The 20,687-nt window shown below is 55.7% G+C and overlaps 1 protein-coding gene across 2 annotated transcripts in view; it reads right to left on the bottom strand.

The window, feature by feature from the left end:
• Positions 1-20,687, bottom strand: part of DOCK1 (dedicator of cytokinesis 1) — a 290,957-nt gene that overhangs the window by 204,357 nt on the left and 65,913 nt on the right. For both annotated transcript variants that reach the window (XM_081104750.1, XM_081104749.1), the window contains exons 14-23: positions 19,801-19,925; positions 18,722-18,820; positions 17,911-17,983; positions 13,521-13,624; positions 12,398-12,581; positions 9,523-9,620; positions 7,862-7,951; positions 7,463-7,563; positions 4,362-4,496; positions 795-903 (exon numbers count right to left, since the gene is read on the bottom strand). In XM_081104750.1, coding sequence (XP_080960876.1) covers positions 795-903; positions 4,362-4,496; positions 7,463-7,563; positions 7,862-7,951; positions 9,523-9,620; positions 12,398-12,581; positions 13,521-13,624; positions 17,911-17,983; positions 18,722-18,820; positions 19,801-19,925 — 1,118 coding nt within the window. The remainder of the gene's footprint in view (positions 1-794; positions 904-4,361; positions 4,497-7,462; positions 7,564-7,861; positions 7,952-9,522; positions 9,621-12,397; positions 12,582-13,520; positions 13,625-17,910; positions 17,984-18,721; positions 18,821-19,800; positions 19,926-20,687) is intronic.

Here is a 20,687-nt window from a genome sequence, read left to right on the forward strand (position 1 = left end):
CAGGGCCAGGGGCTGCCCCGGGGCCTCCTGGCACCCCCACACCGGGCGGCCCTAGGAGCACTCAGAGCCCTGGAGATGAAGGCATCTTTCCTCCAAGGGCCAGAGGGTGAGAACCGGTCACCACAGGTCGTGAGAACAGCGGGAACATGGGGACCCGGGTCCCTCTCTCTCCTGCGCAGGCGAAGGGTGCATTCACGGCTGAAGACAGGACACCGTTGGCTAGGCGTGGCTGATGCCTGGGCACCGACAGCCCCACCTCCCACACCTGCTCAGAGACTGAAGCACCTGTTCCTTTATTCTCATCAAAGCCCCCATATTCACAAATAATAAAAGGGCAATATGCTAATTAGACCAAACGTCCTTCCGGGCGTCATTCCGGACATCCTTCCGGATGAAGCCGTGGCTGGAGCGAAGCAGCTCAGGTCCCGGGCACCTGCCGGCGGTGGCCAGAGCGAAGCCCGAGTCCCGGGTGCCAGAGGGAAACCGGTGCCGGCAGCCGGGAGAAGGAAGGCCTACCCTTGAATGAGTTTCCGTGCAGCGGCCTCTAGTATTTACAGAGAGTGCAGAACCTCCCGCCTGGGAGCAGACACAGTAGAGTCAGCATTTAGAGGCCCCACAGAGGACAGCGCCACCCCTCATGCAGGGGGCAGGGTCATGCGTGCCACAAAAGCCAGCCGGAGCCTCTGCCCAAGTCCAAGCCTGGCAGGATGAGCAGCCGCTCCTCCCAGCGGCCCAGGAGCCCTGCAGCCGGGGGCTGGCCTTGAGCGTGGCCGTGGCGGCGAGCGAGGGCCTACCTTCACCCTGAGGGTCTGGTCCGACATGCTGCTCATCATGGCGCTGATGGACCGGAACAGCTGCAGGAGGGACTCCATGAAGTCGGCCTCGCCCTTGTTCTCGTAGAGCCTGCAAAGGAACACGCTCTGTGGGGCCGCGGCGCCTCACCCCCAGGGTGCTGTTCGGGCGGCCGTTAGAGTGTGAGTGATGCTTGGGACATCCCCGAGCCAGGAGGCGCTGGGAAATGAGATCGCGCTGCACCACCGGCCACGGAGACGCCTGCGCCTCCAAGAAGCTGGTTTTCAACCCCACTATGTACTGTTTTACTCACTGTCACATGACCCAGTGTGTAAACCTGAAACACAGAAACGTCTGGAAAGGGGGGAAGGAGGTAAATAGAGAGAAAGGGTGAGAGGAAGGAAGGATGGGGAACTTCAGCTTTAATTCTATCCCACAGAAGTGACAGCATTAATATTCAGGTGTCGCCGAAACCGGTTTGGCTCAGTGGATAGAGCGTCGGCCTGCGGACTGAAAGGTCCCAGGTTCGATTCCGGTCAAGGGCATGTACCTGGGTTGCGGGCACATCCCCAGTAGGAGATGTGCAGGAGGCAGCTGATCGATGTTTCTCTCTCATCAATGTTTCTAACTCTCTATCTCTCTCCCTTCCTCTCTGTAAAAAATCAATAAAATATATTTTTAAAAAAATATTCGGGTGTATTTCCTGCCAGTGGTTTTATTTTATTTTTAAATATTTTTATTGATTTTAGGAAAAGAAAGGGAGGCATAGAAACATCAGTGATGAGAGAGAATCATTGATCAGCCGCCTCCTGCACGCCCCCTACTGGGGATCAAGTCCGCAACCCCAGCACGTGCCCTTGACTAGAATTGAACCCGGTAACCTTCAGGCCTCAGGCCGATGCTCTATCCATTGAACCACACCAGCTAGGGCCTGCCAGTGGTTTTAAACTTTTAATATTACATAATTGAGCCACAGAGACACTTAATTGCCTAAATTTAACATAACCTTATAACCACTTGAAAATGATACCATAACAGTAAGCTTGAAATCACTTTATTTTAAAGAAATGATACCAGACAAATTCATTCATCACAGAACTGGTGCTGATGGGAAACCTTGCAAGTGGTGGCGCATAGTCAGGAAATGGATAGATAACGAGTAAGTATCGCATGGGTTTCATGTATGCAAATAAAGGGCGCTAACTGTGAGTTTCATCTATCAATTACTTATTAGCCGTTACTTCAAGTTGCTGTGTCCTGAAGAAGCAATGCATTTGCATTTTAAAGTATTGCAACTCAGATGCTTTATTAACAGAGATGAGCCTCCTGCCTAATTAAAAGCACCTCTTACCTGAAGACTCGTGTACAAGGCAAAACTTTGTAAACTGATAATTAATTACCCTGGAGGCATTTATCTTATATTCAAATGAGTCCCTCTGCAAAGGAAGCAACTGTCTTAAATGGGGAACTGTGGCCTCGTCTGTCTGGCGTTGGTTTCAATGGCGCACCGAGCAATTAAAATCACGGAGCCAGGCCAGGCCGGTGCGCTCAGCGGTTGAGCATCGACCTATGAACCAGGAGGTCATGGTTCGATTCCAGGTCAGGGCACAGGCCAGGGTTGCAGGCTCGATCCCCAGTGGGGGGTGTGCAGGAGGCAGCCGATCAATGATCCTCTCTCATCACTGATGTTTCTATCTCTCTCTCCCTCTTCCTTCCTCTCTGAAATCAATAAAAATATATAAAAATTTTTTTTAAAAAATCACGGAGTCATGCGCGTCTGCTTGCAGGTGACAGGGATAGGTGCTTGGGGGCTGACAGAAACGCTGGTGAGTTGGTCTGCACCCTTCAGGTTACCTGCCAGTTCCTGCAACGTTATGGGTCAGGAGACTAAAAGCAAAAGTGCAAACGTCTGTACATGGGAGTGGAGTTTTTGTCAGTCTCCAGAGATAAGGAATAGAGTGCTGGAAACGCCGGGGAGATGGCCCCAGAGGGCACAGCTGGCTCTATGCTGAAAACCCGGGAGGATGAGGGGCCACTACTGTAGGCCGAGGCTCAGCAAGGCCACCCGCAGGCGAGACTCCGCACAGCCTGTCCAGCAAGGGCTCGGCCGCTGCTCTGCCTGGAGGGGAAGGAGGGGCCGCTCTGAAAGGTGGCGTCACCTGGCGCTTTTACACGCGGACATACACTGTCCTGCGTTCAAACAGAAATGACTACGCACAGACCCACGGCCACTCGAGGAGGGAAGAAAGCCAGCGGCCACATCCAGTGATCAAGATACTGTAGTCAGGCAACCAGAAAGTCAAGTAAATATAATGAGTGTACTTTAAAATAAGAGCAAAGGGTAAACACATAGGAAGATGGAAACATGGAAAATAGAGAGAGGGAGAGAAGAGAAGCTTAGGTGGAAAACTTTAGGAGAGAAAAAAAAATCAAACTTGTAAACCTAAGAAATGTAATATCTAAAATGATGGAAACCGAGAGAGGGCAGAAGAACATCCGGGGGAAGAAGGCAGCTGCCCGCCGAGACCTCACAGGAATGGAAATGTCCTCCACACACAAGGACAAAGTACAGGACCTGGGATGAGAGGGGGGTCTCCGCTCTCCCCTCTAGGTCTCACCGGACAAAGCCAAAGGTCCCCTGTTGACCCGCCTGGAGGTGGAAGGAGGGAGGGGGAGCCAGAGGCGGTCGGGGCCTAAGTTGATGAATAAAACCCATCCTCATTCCTCGCTCCACGGAATGTCGTAAGGATTCATTCACAAGGAATGACGAGATCTTTGTCTACAACCCGCATCTTACTTTCGTTGCCCAGGAGATGACACAACATGACAAATCTGGGGCAACTTATCCCTGACCAGTAACTACGCACAGAGCTAACACCAGGGGACAGGTGGAAACCCCACAGTGCGGGAGCGCCGGCGGGGAGCCCGCCAGGACCCCTTCAGGAGCGTGACCCGGGGCCTGACCAGGAGGCGGCTGTCTGCGGCTTTCCGGTTCATGGGATGCGCCCGCCCATGCAGACAACACAGACAAACAGAAACCCCACAAGTGCCCCTGCTGTCAGCAATCTTTCTGTGGGTTCCCCGGGGAACCAAGCGTCTCCTGGCCAGAGATTTAAAGCCGCTGTCCTCATTTCTACACAAAACGAGCTTTCTGAAAACAACAGCCGGGAAGGACGCGCATCGCGAGGGAGGGAGAGAGCGGCGTGACCACGGTAAGTTCAGTATCTTCATCGCCAGGGTGCTCCCTCCTGTTCTCTAGCAGAATAGTTACTGCCAAGTGCCCGGGAATTTTGCGAAGCTGCTGCGTTCCATGAAAATACAGCAGGCCCTTCACGAAAGAAGGCAAAGAAGACCTCCGCGTTCCTGCCGTGAGCGCCGCTGCTTTTCTCCCCAGGTAATCCCCGCGCTGCAGCCAAGCGATGGCGGGCCCTGTCACTGCTCTGCCATCCTAGCCCCAAGGCAGGGAGGAAAGGGGAGAGGAAGAGGGAGGGGAAGGGAAAGAGGGGGGACAAGAGCGGGAAACCCAGGAGCCCCCAGCGGAGCCCGCCCATCCGCCCCGCGACACCTACTGGTTGAAGAGCACGCGGGAGCGCACGATGAACTTGAAGATGTACTCCAGGGCCTTCATCGCTTTGTACAGCTGCTCACTGACTCCCGGCTTCTCGGCGTTGTCCACGTAGTTCCGCAACACTTTCGTCAGCTTCCTGTTCACGGTGGAAACACAAATTAATAAGTTCCCCAAATCACAGCCCGCGGCGTGGCCCTGGCCCAGAGAGATCCCCCGGGGGGTGAATTTGATTTGGGTTCACACCTCCCGGCGTATGCACATTTGTAAAATGCGTTCTAAACGGATGGAAAGGGACCCCGAGAGCAGCGCTCAGAAGAGTGCGATCGGAGCGCTTCCTACGTTTGAGATGTTGCCCTGAGCACCGGAATGTATTATGTGATTTAATCCTCACAACAGCTCTATAAGGCAAGTAGTGGGTATTACCGCTGATCGGCAAGGGAAGACGCCCAGGTGCAGATGTGCAAACTAGCTTCCCCGACGTGAAATAAAAACATCAAAGGATTTTCTTTCTAGCCCAAGTGAGGCACCAAAGAAAATCTCTGCAAAAGGACATTAAACTGAAAATGGACTGGAACGAGATAATGCTCGCACAACATTGGATTCACTAAGTGCTAAAAGTGTATATGGACCTGAACACTTGAGAACGGTTTAAAATGGTACCTTCTGTGTTATGTGGGTTTTACCGAAATTTTAAGAAGGCATTGCACGAAATAGTATTTGTTATTGGGGACCATTTCAGCAACCTCTAGTTCGTTTTCTAAAAATAGGCTATTTACACTCAAAATGGAAATTTTACAACCCATTTTTCAAATAGCAAATATTCTTAATTTTTGATGAGTTTTCTAAGAGGCTTCATATAAAAGACCATAAACATTTTATGAGAACATGGGTATTACATGAAAAGTTTTGTGAATTTTATTTTACATTTTCTAATAGAATTGCACACATTTAGTTTTAAAAGTATAAGGACTCTACTTCTCTTAGAGAGTCCATATCTTTTAAATTGTCATCCAAAAACAAGTGACTCCCTAACATGAAAACATTTCAAACCTTTTGTCATGATAACAGAAGTTTACAAAGTTTATAATATACCAAAATTGGTCAGAATTATTCTTAAATTTTTCCATACCATGACATAAGTAATCATAGACAGTTGGTACAAATAAAGTCCATATGGAAAGTCTGATTTTAATTCACAGCTTCATACGTTAGATGAAGTGCTTAAGCCAAAGGTCGTTTTTTAAAACAATCCCTGTTACAAGTAAAACAAAGAGCATCAAAACTTTTCTATTTTTCTGGAATTCAGAAACCAGAAAGTTCAAATGGTAGTAAATTTGCTCCAAGTAAAAGAGTATAAGAGAAAGTTAATTAGAAACCTAACAAACTCTGGTGGTGTAGGTTCTCAAAACATGAGACGAATATTCCTTTTCCACAAGGTGAAGATTTCCTTTTCGGCCGATTACAGAGACTGAACTAGGGCAGCGGTCGCCAACTGGTGGTCCGTGAGGTCCGAAAGGCTGGCGACCACTGAACTAGAGCACGCTGATTCGCAGGGAGTGCATCATCGCTGGAAGATAAAACAGTACTTTCTGCTCCTCCCACTGACTCACTGGCCACCAGACCCACTTTCTCAAGGCCCCTCCTTCCCCCAACGACGGGCCGAGACAACACACGGATCCCAGTGCAGCGGGGCACGTGGTTCAAAATCCAGAAATGAAGTTCCCAATCTAATCTGAGAAGAGCTGCGTGGCCACATTTCAATAAAAAAGCAGAACTGCCAAAGTGACGCACGAGAAGGTCACGTCACATTCAGGCCACTTCCCTACACCTGCCCGACTCCCGCCCGCTTGTTTGAGGTTGTGTTTGCATTGCCACAGCGAGGGGGAGGGGCGGTAAGGAACTGTCCAAAGTGCAGGCAAAGGGCCTCGCCACCGACAGACCACGTGTTGTGAGCACACGTGTGTTAGCAAGTGAGCACAGGGCTCATCCAAGCTGGCTCGGGTGCTTGGCCGGGCAGCACTGCCCACTCGAGGCACCATCCACGCCACAGGCATCAAGGCCTACACAAAAGAATCCAGGGCCAGGACTGCGGCGTCAGACCTCTGACCTTGAGTGCAGGGCTGTACCCAGGCACAGATGGGAGCTTTGACCAACTTAATGGCACCAAAGACAATCCCCCTCCAGGGGATGTTGTGAACAAAAGGAGGTCAAACCGCTATGCTGTACACCTGAAACTAATATAACCTTGTTTGTCAAACTATAATGTTTTAAATGAATTTTAAAAAGACATTATTTAAATCTCTTTTCTCACTGCAACTCACACAATTAAAATTTTGAATGTCCGTGACCCCCACTGTGAGAGATAGATGGTAACTAACTCGTCATAGAATGCTAATAATACTGAAACCTCACACACCTACGATCCTGGCCATTTTACAGATGAGAAGACTGAAACCCAGAGGGGTGAAGCACCTGAGAGCTTCCAGGAAGCCCTGGTGGCTGGGCTCCAGGACTGCGCCACTCGACACCAGGTGAGCAGCGTCTGGGGCCTGGCCTCCCCCCGCCCTCCAGTGTGTGTGAGACCCACAGGGGCACCTATGGGGGTGCAGGGGTCGGTGAAGAGCAGTTGAGTGGGCACGAAGAATCCAAGTGAGTCACAGCTGAAGCTTCGCAACAAAAGGGAACGCATTCTTTAAAGAGCAAAAAGCTATACTGAAAAGCAGCACACTGACTTTTATTCCCACGAAGCAAGCAATGATGTCCAACAAGAACACATGCATTTATTCATTCATCCAAGCTGGTGGGGAAGCCGCATGCCCCCATCTCTCAGGGTCATCGAACATGAATTGAAAACGTCAGGTAAGTAGAAGATGGGGGAGAAGAGAAAGAATGTATTCCAGAATGACCAGAATGTACTACATAACTCCGCTGGTAAGACTTTTAGCTCTCTGAAGAGGGAAATACTAATAAAAATTCCCCCAGCAAATTCAGAGCTGTGAGGAGGGGACCGTACAGTCGTAGATAAAAAGGACATGAAGGTGACCCTTAACAAGAAGCACATGCAAAAAGCGTTCTGGTTTTAAAACAACCCAGAGAACTTACGTGTAGGCTAGCGTCGCACTGAAGTGCTTCTTAATGTAGGTTTCCAGCACGGGGTTGAAGTGCTGGAACTTCCTGTCGGCAATGAGTCCGATGATGAACACCTGGGAGTGAATCGGCCGTGTTGTTAGTAAGATGAGGCCAACCCGCGGGCATCTTCACCTGATCCTTCCGCCCTGGGACCCAGTGAACTCCAAGGCGTTCGGACAGAAGTTGGTCAGCCAGCTGCCCTCCTCCTGCCCTAGGAACGGCATCTGCCCAACCGGAGCTACTGAAGGAGACCTCCTAGCTCTCCCTGATTGCTTGGATTGGATGCACAGAGCAATGCTTTCGAGGTCACCGCGATGGATCCCCTACGGACGTGCCTCTAACGTCTGAGTGGAGGACAGGAGGGCCTCTTACCAGAGCATCGAACACGAGCGTGTCGAAGGTCTCGCTCTCCGAGTTCTCCATCATGATGTTGAACAGCGCGTCCAGGGTGTCCTGGAGGAACTGCGGAGACACGGCGTGGGGTGGGCTCAGCGCCTCGCCAGCCGGGCTCTGAGCCCGGGCTCTGCTCTCATGCCCACCTGGGCCGGGCGCCACCTACGACGCTGCTCACTTCAGGGATATTTCCAGCCAGTAGAGGCCGAGACCAACACCGGAGATGAGTGGCCTCAGAACAAAGATGCGGGTGAGCCGAGTCCAGCGATGGGACCGGCCGCAGGGGGAGGCCCCAGGGCCCCGCCCGCGGGACTTCCCAACCCTCTCCTGCTTTTCACCATCTGGTGACCAAGGGCTCAACAGCACTTGCTTTTGTATCCTTTGTCCCCATGTTCAGATTGTAAGATCCTTGCAAAGGTCAAAACTCTGCCATCTGTGAACAGCCCGATGTGACTGCCAACAGCCTCTCCAGCTGCCAAGCCCGGCTCGTCACGGTTCACCCAGCGTCCCTGCAGCAGGTCCGCCAGAAAAGGGACACCATCACAGCACAGAGCGTGACAGCCGGGAGCCGTGGCCGCCTGGTTCGTCCGCATGCAGCGCAGGGCTGCGGGATACGAGCACCGCGAAGGGCGTCCCCGTACACGGGCTGCGAGAGGGGTTCTCTGGACAGCCACCCTCCGTGGACAGCCATCCTCTCTCTAAGACTACCCACTGGAGAACCAAAATCACCATTTTCCTGTTACACCAGAATGGGAGACAGTATCTTTTGCTAACTGAGCAAGGACCTTCCTCAGTCTATCACAGTGTCATCACTCTACTACTCCTTTAGGTAGACAGGAGGAAGGCCTTGAATAAGTGGGAATAACCCACAGTCTATTGGTGTCCTTAAACAGAGGAAAAGGAGCCCCGCTAAGTAAATCGGGGACCCCCCCACCCCGGGCCCTGGCTCCCAGTAACGCCATGTGCCTGAGACAAGTCGGTTCCAGGCCTACAGGGCGTATAGGACACGCTGGTGAGGGGAGGGGTGGACGGGTGGCCTAGCCTGAAGGGTCCCCCAGCCTGAGGGGTCCCCAGTGCACAGGGAGCAGAGGGAGAGAGGCGAACGTTCCCAGGGATGAGCAATCGGATTTGAAAACAGATTAGATCAGGGACGGGAGAAGAAGGCGAGACGGCTCCTGATTTCCCCTGGTGAGTGTGACCAGACCAGCAGAAACACACTGATTCCTGAGGTGACGAGGGACTTAAACATGACGGGGGACAAAGTTTCATTAACTGTGCGACTCCTGGAGTTACGTTAACGTACTCCCCCGGCTCCCTGGGAGCTGGGGCGCTTACAGAACCAGGGAAACGGGTTAGGGTGCCTTTAACAGGGTCAGCGCCGGAGCCGGCGAGGACCTGGAACGATGGCCCAAGCCGGGGACGCGTGGGGATGTTTCAACGCCTGCGAAGGTCGGAAAGTGGACGACGATATTAATTTGTACCAACGTTGACCATCTCGCCGTTTATTTAAGGCCATTTCACGTGATTAATTTTCACAGAGATAAGACAGTCGTCCCTCTGAAAGCGGAGGGCTGTGTGTGTGGGCGGGGGAGGGGGGTAGTCGCCCCGGCCCCGCCCCAGCCCGGCCCCACCCCACTCACCTTGACCACCTCCCCGCCATCCACCTTCATGAGCTGGCGCAGGTTCTGCTGCAGCAGGTTGGTGTTGGAGCGCCACTTGAGGAGGCCCAGCAGGTCCACTGGAACAGAAGCCAGGTCAGCCCAGGGCCGGGCCCCCGCCCCTCGCCCCCGAGGCCCTCTGCCAGGTCCTCCGCACGCGTCTCAAACAGCGAACTCAACCCCCTCGGAAACCTCCCAGCTGAATGTGCCGCCGCGCCCTCTGCCCCGGGCAGCTGGATTCGGGATTCCCAGCTCATTCGCCGAGAAGTGAGCTCCACGGAACAGCTCCGAAAAGCCACTGGGGGCCGGCGGGCCACCCTGGGCTGTCACCCACAGGCAGCCCTGGAGGGGCCCGCCCCCTGTGCCTCCCGGCCTCCTCTCCCACGTCTCCGAAGGAGACTACTTTTTCATAAAATAATGCAAGAGAGCTCCATCAATTCAGGGCCTGGGGCTGCGAGCTGACTGGACTGAGAGGTGAGGGGGGCCCTGGCCCACGGAGACCCTGCTGCCCTGAGCTCCTGCCCTCACGCGGGCCTGGCCGGCCATGGCTGGGCCTCACGGCTGTTTCTGTTTTCTAGCTGCCAAATCGCAAACTGAATGTGTGTGGGCCTTATAGACTGAAGGTGGAGGACACAGGAGTCCAGAAAGGATGTCCGGGCAGCCCGCGGCCCCGGCAGGCAGGCAGAGTCCAGGGCCCCTCTGGGGAAGGTGAGGGGTCTACGCAGTTTTGCGTGAAGTTATTTCACTGCCCGTCACGTGACAACACACAACGGGCACAGTGTACCTGACTAGCGATGCTCACAGGCAATGAGTTTCAGCTAAAGAACTGTCTCTGAGAGAAAAACCCAGGAAACACCGAAAACACCGATATCATTTGGGCAATAGGTGGAATGTCCGGGAACACAAGACACCAATGGAATTGAAGAATAAAACCACGCAACAGGCATACATGTGATGAGCCCCAAAACATACATCTTCGCCCTGACCGGTTTGGCTCAGTGGATAGAGCACCGGCCTGCGGACTGAAGGGTCCCAGGTTCGATTCTGGTCGGGGGCATGTACCTTGGTTGCGGGCGCATCCCCAGTGGGGGGTGTGCAGGAGGCAGCTGATCGATGTTTCTAACTCTCTATCCCTCTCCCTCCCTCTCTGTAAAAAATCAATAAAAATATTTTTTAAAAAAACAAAAACATACATCCTCATTCGCGTGACCTTACCCCATGTATAGCTGACAGTTAAAACGGCGACATGAAAAGGGCACAGCACCCCAAATAGTGGTGGACATGCCAAGCACAGCCTCCAACACGCCGCCCCGGGGACATTTCCTTCCCGCGGAGCTCCGGGGACCCCTCCAGCCCCAGGGTCCTTCCCTCCCTGGAACCGAGGGAAAGAGGCACCCTGGACCCCCCACAACTGTTGCTGGGCAACATGGAGATTCCCACATATGCTGCTCACTACGGGGAAGGGGGGCTCCTTTTGGCTTTCATGTCCCCCAGTGAACGGCTCCTCCTTTGGGGATGGTGGCACGTCAGGCGTGTCCACACGGGCCACCCCAGCATTGCCCACAGAAGCCCCAGTTCTCCTTTGAGAGCCATTTCTCTGAAAGGGTGATTTGTTCCTGGGAAGTTCCATCCCTGAAGGAGAAGCCGTGGCTGAGTTATTCATCGGGGTTTGTGGTACACATCCCCGCTCTCAGCACCACGCTGGGTGCTGTGGGAACAAAGAACGACTCAGGGCCTGGCTGCGGGCTCCCAAGGAGTGGCCGCGGTGGCCGGGGCAGGGAGGGCAGGCCAGCTCTCGTTTCTGAAAACAGGCTCCCCCCTGCTCAGAGCCGTTCTCCCACTGTCATCTGCCTGGCTGGACCTTCTTCCAGATGCCCAGGGCAGAGGGACCCTCAGCCTCCGTCACAGCCTCAGTCCCGCTCCCTCCGCAGCGATGGGCTCCGCATCGGAAACTGTCCATTAAAACACCGCCGGCGACTCCTGGGGGATGGAAACCTCCCTAGGCCCTGGGACCCAGAGCACGTCCGGCAGGAGTAGCCTTTCCTGTGACTTCACTTTGGATCACAAGTGAAAACATGTTAGCTGTCCCCATGAGCGCCCACATCTTCAATTCCTGATCGTCTCTTTGGTCCTCATTCTGGGTGCCGTGCTGTTTCCTCCTGGCCCTGCCGCTTCATCCTTGCACCGCCCCTGTGCGTCTGGTAACCTGGTACCCGCAGGCGGAGCAGCCCGGCCCGCCCAGCATGGGGTCACGGGACACCATCTGAGGCTGGGTCACAGCCACGCTTTGATGTGTGTCCACCAGCAGGGGGCGCCTTACCTCCCTGTTGGGGGGACTAGAAATGGCATCAAACCAGCTTTTAAAAATAAAGGGAAATGGTCATTTTCCCGAAGGCCAGCTGGGGGAGGGGGAGCCACAGAGGGTGGGCGCCTGGCACCCTACAGAGGCCTCACACAGCCCTTTGAGGCAGACACTGTAACAAAGGAACATCGCAACGCAGAAAACAAGGTTTGCAGCACCAAGTTCAAGGTCATTCTAGGGTTAGCGCAGGGCTAGGGGTCAACCCGGGTTGTCGGTCTGACTCCCAGTCCTGTGGATTTCACCTTAGGCCATTTTTCTCCCTTTGGCCGAGAAGAGCTTTTCTGAATGTAAATCCATGGCTTGATCTCTCTTTAAGGTTAATCTCAGATCAGATTCAGAGCGTGGATTTTAAATCCGAGGGATGTCACCCCCTCTCCTCGTCCCTCGACGACCGCAGGGACCACTACTGAGGAGAGCGGGAATGACGGGCCGGCCTGAAGCAGGGCCAGGGTAGGTGGGGGAGACGGTGTCGGGCGAGGCGCTGCCCACACTCACCGTTCTGGGTGAGCTTCGTGGAGCAGACGAGGGTGCTGATCTGGAAGGAGTCTTTGCTGATGGTGCAGCTGCCCAGGCTCTGCATGCCCTTGCCCGTGGCCGAGTGGCCCTTCTCCTCCAGCTCCGCCTTCGTGGACGGCAGGCTCAGGTACGTGGCCACGTCTTCCAGCTTCTTCGCTTCGGCCTGCGGGTCGGGGGATGGGTGCCACCGTCAGCCGCCCACGGCTTTTCTCTCTATCCCTCCTCAGCCATAATCTTTCTCACCATCGTGGAGTTTGCTCTTTATCATCTGCTAAACTGTTTATCCTAATGATTCCTCTAATTCCTGGAGATTAAGTCACGTTAACAAGAGCGTTTCTTTACACAGCACCTGTACCTCCTCTAATATCAGGAGGAGCAGCCACAGGACGGTCATGGGATGTGTGCGTTTGCATAATTCCATGTCCCTGGACAGCAGCTTCCCCCGAAGGAGATGTCACTCAGGCCAGGCGGCCCCACCCATCCCCCCGCCTCCCTTATCCCATCCCCTGGCCTGCCTTATCCTGTCCTCCTGTCTGCCTTATCCTGACCCCCCGCCTACCTTATCCTGTCCCCTACCTACCTTATCCTGTCCCCTGCCTACCTTATCCTGTCCCCTGCCTACCTTATCCTGTCCCCTGCCTACCTTATCCTGTCCCCTGCCTACCTTATCCTGTCCCCTACCTACCTTATCCTGTCCCCTGCCTACCTTATCCTGTCCCCTGCCTACCTTATCCTGTCCCCTGCCTACCTTATCCTGTCCCCTACCTACCTTATCCTGTCCCCTACCTACCTTACCTGTCCCCTGCCTACCTTACCTGTCCCCTGCCTACCTTATCCTGTCCCCTACCTACCTTACCTGTCCCCTGCCTACCTTATCCTGTCCCCTACCTACCTTATCCTGTCCCCTACCTACCTTACCTGTCCCCTACCTACCTTACCTGTCCCCTACCTACCTTATCCTGTCCCCTACCTCCCTTCTCCTGTCCTCCGCCTAACTTATCCTGACCCCCAGCCTACTATCCTGACCCCCGACCTACCTTATCCCGACCCCCAGCCTACCTTATCCTGTCCCCTGCCTACCTTATCCCAACCCCCAGCCTACCTTGTAGACGATGAGGTCGTGCTCGCCATCCCTCAGCGTCGTCCCGTCGTATCTCATCAGCTTCACAAACGCCAGTGCAAATATTTTCTCGGATTTATCCTTGGCTGCAAAGAAATCGATAACCATCTCCCACGGCTGCCGTGGCCACGTGAAGACAGAAACGTCAGATGCCACCAGGGCTACCTCCATGGACAAACTGACAGAACTGCCCTGAAAGGAAGCGTAAGTGGAGAGAGACCAGGTCACCAGTAGGAGACGCTTCTCCTGCAGGGATGGGCGGTGCCCGAGTCAACCTGAGTTCCGAGCGAGCGATCCCCGTCAGAATCTCAGGGAGGCGCCAGCTGGGGGAACGAGGAGCTGACTCGAGAGGGAAGGGCCCAGGCCACCAGGAGGATGTGGAAGAAGAGCCTGCAAGACCGGAAACCAGGAGTGATGCTGGGAAAGTGATACTAAGGAGACCGCGTGCCCGTAACGCACGGACACACACGGTGGGAACGGGCAGGGTCTGCAGACACAAGGCCATTGTCAACGGCAGCCGGAGGGCAGCCCATTGAACACTGGCTCTTAATGAGAAAGACAAGATTGGTCGATTCCTACCGGGCCCGCGCACTGACATTAACCGCAGGCAGACTGAGGGGGAGCTCTTCTCCTGGGCAGGGACGTGCTTCCGCCAGGCACCGCACGCGAGACGTGTCCCTCCCCGCCAGCGAGTGTCTGCTGGTCCCGCGTGCGAGGCAGGGACCAGCCGCTGAAACAGCGAGCGAGTAGCCTGGTCACACGCTCCCCTCGCCGGCTTTGTTGTTCTTCACAGTTTATGGACTGAATGGCGTCCCCCAAGTTAGTAAGTTGGTGCCTAACCCAGAGGTGACTGTAGGGGACAAGCCAGTGAGAAGGTGTGAAGGTTCAATGAGGCCCTAAGGCTGTAGCTGTGACCCCCTCGAGCCGGCCCTGGGGGCCGCAGGGACAACAGGGTTCCCCCCTCCACGTGCGTTCACCGCCAGAAGCTGCCTTCTGCCACCCGGAGGGGCCTCCCCCCAGCCAGGCTGTGCTGACAGCCGCGTCGCAGACGTCCAGCCTCCAGAACCGGTTCGCTACGCCCCAGAGCATGCATTTGGTTCTGGCTGCCCGAGCTGAGTCAAACAACAGTGCTTGTCACCACATGACCAGGCACACATGTGTGTGTGTGCGTGTGCGTGCGTGTGCACGTGTGTGTTGTGGTTGCTGACGGTGAGTTTTGCCTGCTGGACCGTGAGTGGCAGGGACAGTGTGTGTTTTCTCTCTGCCGCTTCCCCAGGACAGCAGCCGGTGCTCGCCGGGTATAACATGCACAAGAGAGGCCTGTTCTACTCGGGGAGACGCCGACAGACAAGTTCTTTCAGATACAAAGGAAGTAAACCGCGGTGCTCTGTCAGGGGTGGCGGTGGGGGCGGGCGACCCCTGCACGGCTGGAGAAGGCCTCCCAGGGAGGACGAAGGGCCAATGGGCCAAGGTGTGGATCCTGCAGGGAGCGCGATGGCCAGTGCAGGGTCCTTAAGGGGGACTGGGTCTGGCTGGTCAGGGGACAGACAGCCAGGGTAGCTGGTGAGGAGTGGACAGGGAGGCCCCACGGCAGGCAGGGGCTGGGTCAGCTGGGGACGCATAAGGCATCTGGACGAAGAACGGGATTCACGTGGATTCCTCAGGATGCGAACCGAGCGCCACATGGAAACACGGAGGCTCAGAGCTAGAAAACATCTTGAAAGGGACGTATCCCAGACTCTCTTTTTAGAGAGGAAAGGCCAGAGGTCAAAGGGGAGAGGAGCAGACTCCAGCCAGCCTGAGTCAGGAGCTGAGATAACGCGTCTCATTAGCCTTGGCATTCTGCTGCCCCTCGGTATCTGGCACAGAGCAGGTGCTCAATAAATGCGAATTAGATAAATGAATAAAGGATGGACTAACCAAATGGAATAAAAGTAAAAGAGATGTGCCCTAGGAGTCGAAAAAAGCCCTCTGTAAAAGGGCACGAGAAAACATGAAATATCTTAATTCACGTTCAGCTGAAAAGATCAGATTCTTCAAAGTGTGAGCTGATGTGAAAAAACATAAAACCTGTCTCTGTGAAAGCAGCCGCGAAGGGCGAAACCACGTGACCATCCCCATCAGCCGGGGGCTCCCCCTGATCGCCCTGTCAAGTGGCACAGAGTAAAAGGGTACTTTTTTTAGAAACATGGTCCATCTTCCCAGCGAGGGGACCGCTGCACTTGTTACCTGCTCATTAGCAGCGATGACGGGGCAGATACAAATGTTCCAAAATGTCAGGGGCCACAGAGGGCCATGTGCTGCAGAAGCAGGCCCGGCGGCCCCAACCTGCAAGACCCCCGACCAGCAGGGGACGTTAGCTCCTCACAGGCCGGGCCCCAAAGCCACACGTCTGCTGGCGCCCCTGCAACACGGGAGCTGCTGGCTCTGGAGCTGCTAACGAGCTGCTGGAGCGTGTCAGATGGTCACATCAGCAGCAAACTTTCCAACCCCGCGGGCGGGCGGACCCCAGCCTGAGAAATATCCCATCGCCTGCTCCCCTGAGGGGGAGAGCAGCTCGCGCTGTGCTGGGAGGGAAGGTGCCATGTGGCCGCGGGTTTTCCCACTCCCGACCCCGAGCGTCTGCAGACGGGGCCGCCGGGGAGGCCGGGCCACCATCCTCGCGGCAGCTGACAGCTCGGGATTTCATCGGCAGCACGCTCTGGATGCGCCACACGTCCCCACGCCCCCACACGCTGTGGCCGGGGAGACTTCATTAATTATACAAATGTGTCATACGATGTCGGGTGATAGCATCTTGTCTATAATGAGTGCTTAAAACTGACAGGAAAAACAAGGATTCTGAAAATTAAAATGCTACGGAAGGTACCCCTCCGCCCTAGTGTGATTTGTTAATTAGAGAGAATGAGCTCGCTGTAAGGGGGAGCGTGCTCACACTTTGAGACGAGACCGCAGTGGATTCGAGAACCGTGCCCCTGCCCCCCAGCGCCCCTCCCTACCTGCTCCCCGCAGCCCACTCGGCCATGCGCAGGCCAACTCCTGCCCCTGCTATTCCACGCATCCTGGGAGCCTGCCCCCACGGCCTTGGCTGAGAACGTACCTGACCCCAAAGTGCCCCTCCCATGCATGTACCCCCCTCTGCTCACCCCACTCCTCTGCTCACAGGATTCCCCAAGATGCCCTTTTCTACTTGGCTCTTACAAGCTGGCCTCGGCCCTTAACTCAAACCTCAGTTCTGCAGGAGAACCCGATCCTTGAGTTTTGTATACAGCAGGCGCCAAATAAAGACCAGGTGATGAAAGTGGCCTGGCTCCTCCCGGAGGCGTGGGAGCATGATGCTCAGGCACACAGGCCGGTCTGAGCCACAGCCCTTCCCTGACTAACGAGGTGACTTTGGGCCCCTGTGGAGGGGTCTGAGCCTGGGTTTCCTCATCATCGTGTGGAGTTTTGATCACACGGAACCATGTGGGATTGCTGTGAGGACGAATTACATGACACAGAGACCTCCGTGCCAGCAGCACAGTACGAGCACAGCGAACGTTGGTGAACATCCATTCGTGGCTGTGCTTACCCAGGGCCGGCCGGCGGGAGGGCCGCACACAATTAGCAGAGCCCGGCCGGCTGCCGGGGGCCAGGACATGGCCCTACAGCAGGCTGCCATGGTGGGCAGGGATGCCCAAGCTGCCAGCCTTCACCCCTGCTTCTCCCACTGGACTTGAACCCTGACCCTTTTAGCTGGACCCCAGCTCTGCTTCAACACCGGGGCCGTCCCGACAGGCCTCAAGGGGTTCGAGGCCACACGCAGAGCAGGAAGAGCCAGGTGGTGAGATCTCCCCCGGCCTCAGTGACTTTTCTGATGGGTGGACCAGCATTATAAGCCAGACTGGATGGGAGGGATTCAAAAGCACAGCAAGTAGCAGCACCTCCTCCGAAATATTGGAGAAGAAAATGAAGATCTCCCACGATGGGCTCAGGGAAATGTCGTTAACACTCCCCAGGGCATGAGCTGAAGACTGAAGACCTCATTGTTTTTGGGGAACCAAGTTCCAGAACTATCCAGAACTTTCCAGAGCAGTCTAGAACCGTGGTCGGCAAACTGCGGCTCGCGAGCCACATGCGGCTCTTTGGCCCCTTGAGTGTGGCTCTTCCTAAGCCTTAGGACTACCCTAATTAAGTTAATAACAATGTACCTAATTATATAGTTTAAGTGTAAAAAATTGGGCTCTCAAAAGGAATTTCAGTCGTTGTCCTGTTGATATCTGGCTCTGTTGGCTAATGAGTTTGCCGACCACGGGTCTGGAACATGGGCAGCCTCCTGAGCCTGCCCCCTAGTTTCCGCTGACCGGCCCGGGATAGCACAGTGGATACTCACAGTCCTGCGAGGAGCGGTGGCGGAAGGTGAAGCGGAGGTGACTGCGGTTGACGTCCTCGATGGGGATGGCCACCTGCGGAAAAAGGGAGGTGTAAGCCCCGCTGGGGCCGTCCCCTCGCAGGGGCAGCGCTGTCCCCGGGAGCGCGGGGGAGGGGTGCCTCACCCCCGGGTGCTGTCCCAAAGGCCGCGGCCTCAGGAACAGGAGGTAACACTGTGAAGGGTGCCCGGCCGGGACTCTGTGAGGGCCCTCAAGGTTCTTCCAGGCTCTGACCCTACTGCTAAGATTCTGGGTTGGAAGCCGACTTTTCTGTCCTGAGCCCGACCCCAGGCGTCCGGCTTCCCCGGCGGCTGCAGGGCCTGCCCCGGCGGCAGGGTGAAAGCGTTCTTGTTGTGACTGACAGTGAAGCAAAAAGACCGACGGCACGGCCGCTCGGCCAAGACTGCCCTCGCCCTCCCATCGCACACCTGCAGCCGCAGCTGCCGCGGGCCCGTGAAAGGCCCTTCCCCGCCATTTGCTGTAAGGGCAGCATTTCCTACATGATCCAGACCCGGGAGGAGAAACACAACAGCTGTCGTTCAGGGACTCTCTCATTTGTCCCCATGAAAGTCCTACTTTTCTGTTAAAAGGAAATGAGAGGGAACGTATCCCAAGAAACGCCCGCGTGGCTCCTGAGCGACCATGAGTGACTTGGCGGGAGGCTCAGGTGCCCTTCGGGCGGCCCCTGGGGTGGGAGGAGGGGACTTCCCTAGCTCAAATGAGCGTTTCACCGCGGACCCCGCCCGCGGGACGAAACGGCCACGTCAACGATACCTTCACGGTCTCGAACCAGCGCGGCTGCTTGACCTGGTAGTAAATGACGGACTTGTACTCGGAAATGGCCCCGTCGCCGGCGCCCGGGAAGATGACGTGCTGAGAGAGAGGGCACAGGCCTCCATCAGGCCTCAGAGCTCGGCCCGCGTCCTCCCCACCTCCCGCCCCGTGAGCCAAGCCCGAGGGAGGAGAGAGCGCCCGGGAATGCCAATCACCCGCTGCCCATGGCACGCTCCCAGCGATGCCGGGCACATCCATCCGATGCCCGCGGCCAGCATCAACCCCACTCCCAGACTGTAGGGGCCAAGCCACCTGGGATTGCTGTCCCCCACCCTTCTCACCCTCACCCCTAACGACGCCCACAGGAGGACTGCAGGAAGCTGACTGATTCCCTCGGTAGGGCGCCCCGAATAAAGGGCTCCAGACAAAATGTAGGAGGCGGTAACACTCCCTGCAGGTCATCCCCAGCTTGAACACTGACCACTCGGCACTGCCCGCCGGGACAGGGCACAGAGCCACCCGGAGAGAAGGGTGCCCCTCCTCCTGGCAGAGCTGGGCCCTAGGTGCCCTCACAGGGCACGGCCCTCAGCCACGGTCCACAGAGCCAGCTTGGCAGGGGCTGGGACACCTGCCTTGGCTTGGCCTCCGGTCACAAAGGAGGCCTCAGCTTCTGGGCACTTCCCAGAACCCCGAGTCCCGTAGCTGCTGTGGCCACTCAGGAGGGGGCCTTGGTCCCACCACCACCTGGATGTCTCCATGCTGTTACAGGTCAGACGTCCAAGTTCAAACCCAGTTCCACCTCTCGCCTGCGCTCTGACCTGAACAAGTGAATTGATTTCTCTGGACACCAAGTTCCCTCATGTCTCCAATGAGCTAACAGCAGTATCTGAACTTCCGGGCCGCTGCCAGGACCCCGCGGAAACCCGCGTCCAGGGCAGCAGGAGAAGGGAAGGAAGACCAGGCCCGGGGCACCCCCAAATCAGGAGCAGGTCTTTCCTAGTCTGTGCAGAGCAGAGGTCAGAGGTGAACACCTGGAAGCAACACTAAACGCTACGGGTTAACTTCGCAACAGTCAGTACCTCCAGCCGCTTGCCGTCTTCATCGTAAACAGACACCGTAACCTCCACGTTCTTCGCCGTGGTTTTGCTTCCTTTATCGAAATCTCCTTGGACTAATGTCACGTAGATGTCGTTTCGAACATCACCTGGAGGGGGAGGGGAATTGCACCTTGAAAACCAATCAATCCGTCACCCATTGTGTAAACGGGAATTTTGCAAAAGGGTCCAACGCATTAGCTCTCCTAGCTGAGCGTTACGAATACTGCGTTAGGGGATCACAAAATACTTCCCACGAAATAGTCTCCGCCCATCGAGGCATGACAAGGGCAATTTCATCATCGTGGTGAGAGTGCGAGAAAGAGGGAACAGGCCAAGGCCCCTAACTATCTGCTGGGTCTTGTCTTGCCCTAGGCAGAGGTGCCCCACCCCTCTGGGGGGCCCACGCCCTGAGCAGACCGAATGCTGGGGTGTCTGCAAGGGCTCAGCCCCGCTGTGTCCATGGCGCCCTGGGCCCCTGTCGCCACCCGTCAGGCCACTGGCTGTGGTCATAGACTCGGTGCCAAGAAACATCACTGACATCAACCAGGACACCAAGGACAACTGGCAAGGTGGCCTCTTGTGCGTTTTACTAGGAGCTGAGCAAAGCTGACGAACAATTCAAACCACAAGCCCTGTCCCGAGTGGCCTGGGATCAGGGACCAGGGATGCGTCAGGAGAGAAACCTTCTGCCTGGTTCTCCCTCCCTCCTGGGGGGCAGCTGCCGGGAGCCCGAACGGGGACCCCAGGGAGCAGGAGAACAGACCAGTGGGTCTTTTTAAGGGAGAGGGAGGGACAGAAACATCAGTGATGAGAGAGAATCACGGATCGGCTGCCTCCTGCACGCCCCACACTGGGGATGGAGCCCGCAA

The sequence above is a fragment of the Myotis nattereri genome (assembly GCF_964212035.1).
Source record: "Myotis nattereri genome assembly, chromosome: 13".
In the NCBI taxonomy this organism is placed as follows: Eukaryota; Metazoa; Chordata; class Mammalia; order Chiroptera; family Vespertilionidae; genus Myotis; species Myotis nattereri.